The sequence below is a fragment of the Prionailurus viverrinus genome, chromosome D4, assembly GCF_022837055.1.
Source record: "Prionailurus viverrinus isolate Anna chromosome D4, UM_Priviv_1.0, whole genome shotgun sequence".
Taxonomy (NCBI): domain Eukaryota; kingdom Metazoa; phylum Chordata; class Mammalia; order Carnivora; family Felidae; genus Prionailurus; species Prionailurus viverrinus.
The window spans coordinates 86784595-86796816 of NC_062573.1; the positions used below are offsets into that span (position 1 = coordinate 86784595).

Below are 12222 nucleotides of genomic sequence, written 5' to 3' on the forward strand. Positions count from 1 at the left end.
TAATTAATGTAGCAGATCAATAACTTATAAAACTAGTACAGGGGTTAAAGCACAAAAGTAGTAAAATCAATTATATCTATAGAAATCAGTCAAGGGATTCACAAAATAAAAGGATGTAAAGTGTGACACCATATACATAAAAGGTGGGAAGGAGGAACAGTAAAAATTTAGTGCTTTAAGAAGGGTTCCAAACTTAAGCAACCATCAACTTAATATTGACTTCTATAAACATATGGTGTTATATGTGAACCAAATATTAATCATAATTCAAAAACCTGTAATAGATATGCAAAATATTAGGAAAAAGAAACCCAAACGTATCACACACACACAAAAAGCCATCAAACCACAAGGGAAGAGAATAAGAGAAGAACTATAAAAACACCCAAAAAGCAAGTAACAAATGGTAATAAGTACATGCCTATCAAGAAATTATTTAAATTTATATGAAATTAATGTTCAAAAAAACCCCACAGGGTAACTGAATGGATAAAACAGCAACACCAATCTATATGCTGCCTACAAGAAACTCACTTTAGACCCAAAGACACATGCAGATTGAAAGTGAAGGCTGGGAAAAGCATTTATCATTCAAATGGAAGCAAAAACAAAGCTGGAATAGCAATACTTATATCAGACAAAATAAACTGTAAAACAAAGACTGTAATAAGATATAAAGAAGAATACTACATAATGATAAAGGGAACAATCCAACAAGAGGATATAACAATTGTAAATACTTATGCACCCACCATGGAGGCAACTCTTAACAGATATAAAGAAAGAAATAGAAAGTAATACAATAATAGTAGAAGACTTACATATTTGGTGCTTTCACAGTTGGGGCATAAATATTTACAACTGTTAGCTCTTCTTGATGGATAGACCCCTTAATTATGATACAATGCCCTTCTTCATCTTTTGTTACAGTCTTTGTTTTAGAATCTAGTTTGTCTGATAGAAGTATGGCTACTCTGGCTTTCTTTTGATGTCCATTAGCATGATAGATGGTTCTCCATCCTGTAACTTTCAGTCTGTAGGTGTCCTCAGGTCTGAAATGAGTCTCTTGTAGGCAGCATTTGGATGGATCTTGGTTTTTAATCCATTCTGATACCCTACGTCTTTTGATTGGGGCATTTAGTCCATTTACATTCAGAGTGATTATTAAAAGATATGAACTTAGTGCCATTGTATTACCTGTAGGTTTGCGTTGGTGGTTATGACTCTAGTCCTTTGTAGTCTTCACTGTTTTCCGCTCACAGGGTTCTCCTTAGGATTTCCTGCAGGACCGGTTTAGTGGTCATGAACTCCTTCAGTTTTTGTTTGTCTGGGAAAGCCTTTACCTCTCCTTCTATTCTGAGTGACAGCCTTGCTGGATAAAGGATTCCTGGTTGCATATTTTTCCTGTCTGTCACATTGAATATTTCCTACCACTCGCTTCTGGCCTGCCAAGTTTCAGTGGACAGGTCTGCTGCTACTCTTATGTGTCTACCCTTGTAGCTTAAGGCCCATTTGCCCCTAGCTGCTTTTAGAATTCTCTCTTTATCTTTGTATTTTGCCAGTTTCACCATGATATGTCATGGTGTTGACCTGGTTTTGTTGATTTTGAAGGGAGTTCTCTGTGCCTCTTGGACTTGGATGCCTGTTTCCTTCCATAAATTAGGGAAGTTCTTAGCTATAATTTGTTCAAATAAGCCTTCTGCATGTTTCTCTTACTCTTCTTCTGGAACTTCTATGATATGGATATTATTTTGTTTCATGGAGTCACTTAGCTCTCTAATTCTCCCCTCGTGGTCTAGTAATTTCCTTACCCTCTTTTTTTCAGCTCAATCATTTTTCATAATTTTATCTTCTATTTTACCTATTCTCTCCTCTGCTTCTTCCATCCTCACTGTCCCTGCATCTAGTTTATTTTGCCTCTTATTTAGAGTAATTCTTAATTCATCATGACTATTTATTAGGATTTTGATCTCTGCAGCGATAGAGTCTCTGCTGTCTTCTATGCTTTTTTCAAGCCCAGCTATTAGTTTTTGACTGTGATTCTACATTCTTGTTCAGATACATTGTTTATATCTGTTTTGAGCAATTCTCTGGCTATCATTTCTTCCTGGATTTTGGCTAGGTTTTTGTCTTTTATGTGTTTTAATAGCTTATAATGTGTTCTGCACCTGCGAGTACTGCTGTATTAAAAAGGGACCATACACTGTCCAGGGCCTGGTACTTCAGGAAGTATTTTTGGAGTATGTTGTATGCACTCTTTTGTTGCATTTGGCTGCTCTATCCCACTAGTCAGTCCTCTACAAAGATACCCCTTGCTCGTAGTGGTGGAGTGTTTGGACCTTCTAGCAGGTGTGCTTTGATTGTTTGTTGAAATAACCCTGGAAAAAAGGAAAGGGGGGAGGCCTGATCTCATACAAAGAGAAAAATGAAAGGGGCAAGAAAAAGAACAAGTAGAGAATAAAAAAAAATTATAAGGCTTAATCCAGAGAGAGAGGAAAATAAAGAAGAAGGAGATATAGAAAAAGTGTAAAAAGAATAGAATATAAATGCCTGGTTAAACAAACAAAACAGAAAGAGATTATATATATATATATATATATATATATATATATATATATATATAACCCAAATCAGAAACTATGAACCTGATTCCAAAAGAAAAAAAGAAGAAGGTAGAAAGAAAAGGAAAAAAGAAAAGAAAAAATAGAAAATGACAAACAGAGTAACATGCAAAACCCCAGGACAGTTGTCTGTTGGCACATGGGACCGGTGCCTGTGCTGATCTGGAGGAGAAGCTGCCTGGTTGGGTCAGGGTCAATCTCACTCCGCTAGACAAGCAGTTACCAGACACAGAGGCACGGGGTTTGGTATAAGTGGGTCCCACCTCCACTGTGGGCAGCTGTGCTGTTCCCTGAAACCCCACTGTGTTGGTGATGGGGAGGAAAATGGCAACACCCCAATCTCTCCTCCCCTGACCAGGTGTCTCAAACCATGCTGCTCAGGCAGCCCTCACAGAGTAGCAGGGCTGTTGGCCTGTCCTGCTCCACAGTCTCCCGCTCCTCCTAGGCACTTGGTTGTGTTTCAAAACCTGATGTCTTAAAGGGCCCTGCACTGTACAGACCACAGACGTGTTCTGGAAAAGTGCCACTCTGTCCTGCTGATAAAATAACTTTGGCTGGTGCCTGCAGGGTCTTTTGTCCTTGGGGAGGCAATAAACCCTCTTCTCACAGTACTTGAGGAAGAGGACTGTTCTCTCCCAGTGCACCCCTGAGATCACTACCTTGTCTGGGGCTGGCTCTCTCCCCTCCAGGCATGGACACATGAAGGCAACTTCAGTCTAGAGAAAGTCAGAAGCCTGGAGAAAGTCATGTACTTTTGAAAACTCTGGTCTTCAGCTCCTGAAACTGCAAACTAGAACCTGGCACTCTCCCTATTTCTCGTTCGCCAGTCTGTGGTCTGGAGTGGTTTTCCTCTTGTACTAACTCAATACTGCAATTCCACAGACTCTCTGTCTTTCCCTTTTGTCTCTCTACAGAAGGGGTACCCTCCCCTCCATGCCTACGCTGTTTTATCTTCCCCAATTCACATACATGTACCTTGATCCTGCCAAGCTGTGTCCCTCCACCTGTGGAGATCTTTCTGCCACTCTGCAGATTGATTTCCTGTGTGTTCCAAGTGATCTGATCTCAAGACAGCTGTGTTTTGAGGGACAAGGGAAATTCTGGTTCCTCTGCCATCTTAACTCCTGAATAATAGTAGAAGACTTTAACACCCACCAACATCAGTGGATGGATAATCCAAACAGAAAATCAACAAGGAATCAGGAGCTTTGAATGACATATTGGAACAGATAGACCTAACAGATATATTCAGAAAACTTGATCTCAAAACAGCAGAATACACATTCTTTTCAAGCGCTCGTGGAACATTCTTCAAAATAAATCACATGTTATACCACAAAACAAATCCCAATAAATTAAAAGAGATTGAAATTATATCATGTGTCTTTTCCAACCAATGGAATTAAACTACAAATCAATTATAAAAGAAAAATCTGGAAAGCACACAAATACATAGTGGCTATATAACATGCTACTAAATAATCAATGGATCAGTAAGAAATTCATAGAGGAGATTAAAAAAATACATGGTGGAAAATGAAAATTAAAACGAAATAGTTAAATATCTTTGAGACACAGCAATAGCACTTAGCACTTTTAAGAGGGAAGGTAATAGCAATGCGGGCTTACCTTGAAATAAGAAAAACCTCAAATAAACAAGCTTATTCCTCATCAATGTGATACACCACATTAAGAAAATGAATGATAAAAGCCATTTCATCTTCTCAGTAAATTCAGAAAAAAGCATTTGACGAAATTCAATATCTGTTCACAACAAAAACTTTCAACAAAGTGTGTTTAGAGGAAGCATACCTAATAACCTAATAAAGGTCATATATGAGAAACCCACAGATAACATCATACTCAATGGTAAAAAACTGAGAGCTTTTCCTCTAAGATCAGGAACAGGACCAGGATTCCTGCTGTCACCGCTTTTATTCAACACAGTACTGGAAGCCCTAGCCACAGCAATCAGACAGCAAAAAGAAATAAGAGGCATCCAAATTGGTAGGAAAGAAGTAAAAATATCACTATTTGAAGATGACATGATACCATATAGAGAGAACTCTAAGACTCCACACACAAAAAAACTATTAGAACTAATAAATTCAGTACACTTGCAGGATACCAAATCAATATACAGAAATCTGTTGCATTTCTATACACTAATAATGAAGTAGCAGAAAGAGGAAATAAGAAACCAATCTCTCTGACAATTGCATCAAAATGAATAAAATACTGAGGAATGAATTTAACCAAGAAGATGAAGACCTGTACACTGAAAACTATACAACACTGATAAAAGTAATTGAAAATGTCACAAACAAATGGAAAGATATACCATGCTCATGGATAGGAATAATTAATATTGTCAGAATGCCCATACCACCCCAAAGCAATCTACAGATTCAATGCAATCCCTATCAAAATACCAATAATATTTTTCACAGAACTAGGACAAATTATCCTGAAATTTGTATGGAACCAAAAAGATCCTGAATAGCCAACACAGTCTTGAAATATAATAAGGAAGCTGGAGGTATCACAATCTCGGATGTCAAGATATATTACATAGCTGTAGTGATCAAAACAGTATGGTACTGGCACAACAATAGACACATAGGTCAATAGAACAGAATAGAGAGCCCAGAAATAAACCCATACTTATGCAGTCAATTAATCCACTACAAATGAAGCAAGAGTATACAACAGGTAAAGGCAGTCCTTTTAACAAACGGTGCTGGGAACTCTGGATAGCTACATTCAAAGGTATAAAACTGGACTAAGTTTTTATGCCATACACAAACATTAACTCAAAATGGATGAAAGGTGTAATTGTGAAACTTGAAATTATAAAACTCCTAAGATAAAACATAGGCAGTAATATTATTGGCCTCAACATTACCAACATTTTTCTGGATATGCATCTTCAGACAAATGAAACTAAAGAAAAAAATTAAAAAGTCTGACTACATCAAACTGAAAGTCTTTTGCACAGCAAAGGAAAACATTAACAAGATGAAAAGTCATGCTTACTGACTAGGCAAAGATATTTGCAAATAGTATATCTAATTATGAGTTAATATCCAAAATATTTAATGAATTTGTACAAATAAAAAAAAACAATAAATAATTCAATTAAAATGGGCAGACAACATGAACAGACATTTCTCCAAAAGAGATATCCAGATGGCCAACAGACACCTGAAGAAAAGAGGCTTAACATCACTAAACGTCAAGCAAATGAGAGTAAAACCCATAATAAGACACAAGGAGAGGGTCGGGGAGTGCAGGAGACAGAGCCAGGGCAGAGGCAGTGCAGCACGGGGCTTGTTCTGGGCAATGAAACTATTCCCTATGATCCTGTCATGGAGGATAAACATGGACTTTTCTCAAACTCACTGACCTGCACAGCACAAGCAGTGACCCTTACTGGACACTATGACCATTAGCTGATAATAATGTGTCAATACTGAACTATCAATTGTAAGGACTGTAACATTCACACAAGATGGTGTCGTAATGTGTGAGGAAGCAAAGTGGTAGGTGGGAACACTGTATTTCCCATTCAATTTCCCTTTAACCTAAAACTTCGGTTAAGAACAGTGTCATGATAGGGGCAGGTAGGTGTCTCAGTCTGTTAAGGGTCTGACCCTTTTTAAAAATGTTTAGTTATTTTTGAGAGACAGAAAGTGAGAGAGAGCGCGTGTGCATGTGCATGAGTGGAAGAGGGACAGAGAGAGAGGGAGACGCAGAATCTGAAGCAGGCTCCGGGCTCTGAGCTGTCAGCACAGAGCCCGATATGGGGCTTGAACGCATGGACTGCGAAAATAATGACCTGAGCCAAAGTCCGAGGCTTAACCGATTGAACCACGCAGGCATCCTCAGTCTGACTCTTGATTTTGGCTCAGGTCATGATCTCATGGTTCATGAGTTTACTACCCATGTCAGGCTCTGTGCTGACAGTGCAGATCCTGCTTGAGATTCTTTCTCTCCCTCTGTCTGCCCCTTCCCTGCTTATGTTCCCCTCCCTCAAAATAAATGAGTAAACTTAAATGAAAAAGCCTTAAGACGAAGAGAAGGAGAAATGCCTCTCACTTCAGGGCTCTGCCCTCTTCTTCCCCTCAACCCCAGCTGGCAGACCCTCTTCTGCAGGCACAGGGTCCCCGCAGGAAACCCCCATGGCCTCAGCTGGAGCTTCTCTCATTTCCTCTGCGGACAGGGCTCTGGGGTCAAGACCCTCACGGCTCCATCCAGGGCATGGGTCAGGAGGCTCTGAGCCCGGGTCTGCTTTAGAGAGGGTAGGACAGGGAGACGTGGTCGAACCAAATGAGAGGCACCAAATTCAGGCAAGAAGGATCGGGCTCTGCACACAGGCCATTTCCGAAGATGACTCCGTGAGCTGAGACTGTCCCCAACGACACCTGGAAAAGAACGAACTAAGGATGGCAGGGCCACAGTAGGGAAGGAGGGTGGGTCACTGTGTCACCCCCAGAACAGTGGATCACCACTTCTGGGACACTTGGACTCAACGTGGGAAACAGGCTGCACCAAACTTCCACAAAACTCTCAGAGCCTGCCGGTTCCACCTTGTCTCGTGTGTTGTTACAACTGGAAATCTATGCTCTGGGTTGGTAGCTCTGGTGACAACCGTCGGTCCAGAGCCGCAGCCCCACTGACATTCACCAAAGACCACGACAGAGGGAGCCTCAGAGGGGGAGACCCTGGGACCTTTGTAGCAGGACCAGGCTTCTGAGAATGGGGGCAACTAGCCTCACCGAGGGACAAGTCCCCTGCCTGACGCACACACACACGTGCAGAGAAGGGGAAAGGCGTGGCCCTGCCGTGAGCCTCCAGGAGTGCTGTAGGGTCAAGTGGGCCGAGAGAGGCCCGAGCCCCAGGCTGCAGCCAGCACGTCCACATCCGCCACTCACCGTGTTAAGTAGTCTCCATTTCTGTCTGTGCAGTGAGCAGAGCAAAGGCAGGAAGCGGGGTCTTCTAGAACCCAGCTGCCCCCTCCACAGGGGGGATGAGGTCAGCCCTGGGTGCCAAGAGGCTGGTCGACAGAACCATCCTCGGGGTTCAGAGTGGTCAGTTGTGGCCACAGGACACTGGTGATGGGAGGCACAGCTAAGAGGCCCTTGAGGGACATGGACGGCCGGCTGGTGGCCACCGAAGTGTCTCCCCAGCGGGTCCTGGAAGAGCTGTGGGCTGCCCTGCTGGTGATGTACGAAAGTGTGGCTCGGGTGCTGGGAGTCGCAGGTTTTGCCGGGACATCCTGGAACGCACTGCGGTGGTGGTGCTCCTAGTGATGAGTCGACACAGTTCAAGGAGAGCAAAGGGGCTGCTTGGGAGGCGATGTGCCAGGGTGAAGTGACCGGGAGAGGCCTGGAAGAGAGGGGGTCAGAGACACAAGCCCTTGAATCCTTCAGGTCGTGGGGGGGGTGGGGGGGAGGCCGGCCCTCCCACATTACAAATCGTGGCTCTGGCTGCCTTAACTGGAGATCCCAGCGGGTCGTCAGTGCAGCACGTGGTGCGACTGCTTAAGGAAGGCGGGAAGAGCCAGACTGTGAACCTTTCTCAGGGCAAGGAGCGAAGTACTGTCTCAGGAGCATCACGGGACTGTGGAGAGCCCCCTGGCAGGAAAACAACAGCCGGCTCCAATGACAGCCCTGACCCGCAGGGACTTGCCCACCCGCGGGCCCGGGGACCCGCCAGCTGCAGGCGCAGAGCGCAGGCAAAGGTGGAGGACGAAGGACGCCGGGAGCTGCGGGATCCAGGAGGCCAGCGGGTCGCCGGCGAGACTGGAGCCAACTCCACCCCCTGGACCAGAACACGCAGAAGATGCTGGCCGGGCCGGGGCTCCCTGGGCCTCACATGGAAGGGGGGGGGGGGGGGGGGCTCGGGAGCAGCGGGGAGCAGGGAGGCAGAGACCTGAGACGACCGCGGCCACCCGTCAGCAGTCCCTCCATCCTCGGTTCCTCACCGCGGGCCGTGGTGACTTCCAAGCAGCCTCGCGCTCTCCCGAAGCAGAGAAAGAAGAGCCGTCCAGGGAAACGATGCAGGGAGGGCGGAGGATCGCGGAGCTCGCGGGACAAACAACTCGGCTCCAAGCTGAGCGGAGTCTGCACGGGGAGAACGCCCAGCTGGCTCGGGAGGCTCAGAAGCTGCAGCTGCCGCTCCCGGTCCAGCCCCACGTGCGGGTAGAGCACGTCCCGCACCCGGAGAGAAAGGCACCTGGAGAGCAAGCGGGCTGGGGCGGAGGCGCAGCACGTGCACGGGGAACGCAGCTTCCGGAGGCGTGCAGGGGGCTGGCCGTGGCCCGTCACGTGGGCGACCGCTGCAAGAAGATGGCCGAGGGCCCGCGCAGAGAATTGCGGAGAAGCACCTCCTCCCACGACCGGGAGGATCTCCTCGGCAGAGGCAGAGCCAGGGTGCCGCTCTGCGGGCAGAGAGAGAGGTCTGCGAGCTGAGGAGGCAAAGCCGCCACCTCAGGCAGAGGGTGGCCAAGCCTTCGGGGCCGCGGTCCCGCCCGTGCCCCGGGGACCCCGTGCGCCTGCTGCTCCTCCTGCAGCCCCCAGGTGTCCCCCGGTGCCCCAGGAGAGAGCGGAGGTGCACCGCGAGGCCTCCAGGGCCGGGGTCGCCTGCAGGTCTGACGCAACTTGCTAGCAGCCGGGCCCTGGACGCCCACCGCCAGGGCACAACGGCTCCTGCGCCTCTCCTCTTCCCCCCCCCCCCCGCCCCCCGCCATGCTACGCCCACTGCTCTCTTCGGTTAGCTCAGTGCTTCTTTCTTTTGGCGACGCTGACGGCTCTTCGTGCAGTCCCCTAGAGCGCATGAGTGTGACGTGGTGGTTTCCAATAAAGGTTCGGTCAGCGTGGTTCTTGTGACGCCCTTATTTCCAGGTCAGGTGGCCCCTGGAGCTGCACAGTGTCAGTGCTGCGACCTTCCGGGGCGTGTGACATGGGAGGGGGCACTTACGGCAAACTCCATCTTGCTGTTGTTACCCGTTTATACATAAACGTAACTCATGAATTTTGGTATTTGGAAAACACACAAGCAAAGATCCATAAACTACAAACCAACTTCGTGTTGTGATTGGTTTGGTGCTTCTGTTCACAGATTACCTTAGGGGAGCTGCTAGTTTGCAAGCGTTTGTTTCCTACCTTCCATGCTTTGACATCGAGTTGTCTTCAAAGATGTTCTTTGTTTCATCGTGGCTGAACTAATGCAAGGAAACTTTTTCCCTGGATGCAAACACACCCACACACACAAGCACACACAGGCGCAGTGCAGACGAAGTGGAAACGTAGAGAGAGCTCAGCCTGTTTTGTTTTTTTTTTTAATGTTTATTTTTGAGAGAGAGACAGACAGAGAGAGAGAGAGAGAGCAAGCAGGGGAGGGGCAGAGAGAGAGGGAAAGAGAGAATCTGAAACAGGATCCAGGCTCTGAGCTGTCAACACAGAGCCCAACAAAGGGCTCACACCCAGGAGCCACGATCATGACCTGAGCCAAATTGGACACTTAACCGACCGAGCCATCCAGGCCCCCCAAGACAGCTCTCAGTCTTGAGAGAGAACTTAGATACACAATGTGGGAAAGGACACATCCGCACACGCCATTTGTACACACCCCGAAGATCCCTACACAGGCACACAAAGGAGAGCAGGGTGGGGACTGGGGGCAGACAGGAGGGAACGGTGGACAAGGGGTGCTGAGGCCCCTACACGCTGGCAGTGGGGGCACTGCTCCCACCCTGGGCCTGTACGGAGGGCGGGGAATAGGTGTCTCCTGAGCCAGAGAGGAGCTGTCCAGGGACCCGGGGAACCCGCCCCACCTGCTCTCTTGTGCCCGGCCACCCACTGCTGGAGCACTGGGCAGGTAGGGGCTCGGCTGTGCAGCCCACAGGACAGAGCCTTCTGGGACAGAGCGGGCCACACGGGGCCCAGGACTCATGGAGGGACAATGAGCGGACACGCGACTCGGTTCCATCTGACCCGGGTGTGTGCTTCACTGCTTTCATTCGCATGCATTTCTCTAAAAATATTTCTTGAGCTTTTTCGATGTCTTCGGCACCGCTGAGGGGCTTGGGAGGCAGCAAGGGAACAAAGAGCCTCGAGGGGCCTGCGGACCCTCTGAGCTGACATTCTGGGCAGGGGCAGGTCAGACAACAGAGAACAAATAAACAAGCAATGGTAATCTGCACTAGCAGGCAATCATGGCGGGCGGGTGGGGCCTGGGGTGGTGGCATAACGTCCAGGTGGGGGTGTGGCCTACAAGACTGTCTGAACTTTAGCAGCGTGGCAATCACTTGGACGCCTTGTTACAATCAGATTCCGGTTCAGCGGGTCTCGGTGGGGCTTTGACCCTGTGCTGTCCAGGTGACGTCCATTCTGGGAGCAGACATGGGCTCTCCAGGATGTTAGTGGGATTATGGAGTTGGAGTGGGCTGAAAAGCAGAGGGCAGGAATGTGCCTGGGAGGAGTCACCGTACAGGCAGAGACACAAAGTCACCAACAACCTGATGGTGGGGCATGGGGGGTTTCATGTGGCTCGTTTATGCATTTTCCATCTGGGCCCGGGGACTCAGGTGGGAGGCCAGAGCCACCAGCAGAAGCTGTGAAGTGTTGGCCTCCAGGATGTCCCCTTCCTTCCAGTTTTCTCTGTGTTCAGCCGCTGGGGAAGCGGAGGCGAGACTGAGGGAAGGAGTCTGACCCAGGGAAGTTAGCCCCTGGCTCCTTCCTGACGATGTCACCTTGAACTGGCTCTGTCCTTGGGCTTCAAGCCATGTTCATCTTCTGTTCTGAGTCTAAATAGTGTCTCCTCAGGGTCCCTCCACCAAACCTTCCTGTGTCCCTTCGAGCAAGGAGGCGTAATGGCTGGGCTGCCACTGGCCCCAGGCTCATGCCTGTATTAGTGTCATGTTGCTGCTGCAACAAGCTACAAATTGGTAGCTTCACACAAATTTGTTACCTTTTAACAAGTTTCGAATCTCCAAGTCAGGTAGTGTAACTCCTCCTTTTTTGAAAACTCCTTGGCCACTCAAGTTCTTTGACTTCCCTTATAAACCTCAGAATCAGCTAGTCAGTTTTCATTTCTAAAATCAGTCTCACTGAGCGACAGTCTAGGTGTGAAGAGGATGTCAGGCACCCTCTGGGGCTCCTCCTGTCCTTTCCAGCAGCAGGATCTTCCCGCCTGCCTGGAACCCACAGGCCCCTGCATTCCTCTCTGCAGTCCCTTCTTCTGTCTTCAAGCCAGCAACACATCATCTCTTTTCCCTCATCTCTGCTTCGGTGAAATCGCATCTCCTCCTCTGACCCAGCTGCCTCTCTTCCATAAGGACCCTTGTGAGTTCGTCAGGCCCAACTGGTAAGCCTGATACTCTCCCATCAAATCCTCTCCTTAACCACATCTACACAGCCCTTTTGGCCATATGTGAGGGAATAGACTCACAGGGTCAGGAGCTAGGATGTGGACGTCTCTGGGGCGCATGATTGTGTCCACCACCCAGTGGCTCAAGTGTGTGCTACCGTTCCTGACACCCATACATTTGTAGGCAGCCCCTTGGTGTGAACAAGCCTTCCTCGAAGGAGCTTATTTC

General features: G+C 47.7%; 1 protein-coding gene across 1 annotated transcript; it reads right to left on the reverse strand.

Moving 5' to 3' along the window:
* Positions 1-7751: 7751 nt before the first annotated feature.
* Positions 7752-9614, reverse strand: LOC125149895 (uncharacterized). The gene is made up of 5 exons (XM_047829031.1): positions 9603-9614; positions 9284-9344; positions 8859-9063; positions 8608-8746; positions 7752-8009 (listed from the first exon to the last, which is right to left on the reverse strand). The coding sequence occupies exons 1-5, from the start codon at positions 9612-9614 to the stop codon at positions 7752-7754; spliced, it is 675 nt and encodes a 224-aa protein (XP_047684987.1).
* Between the last annotated feature and the right edge of the window lie 2608 nt (positions 9615-12222).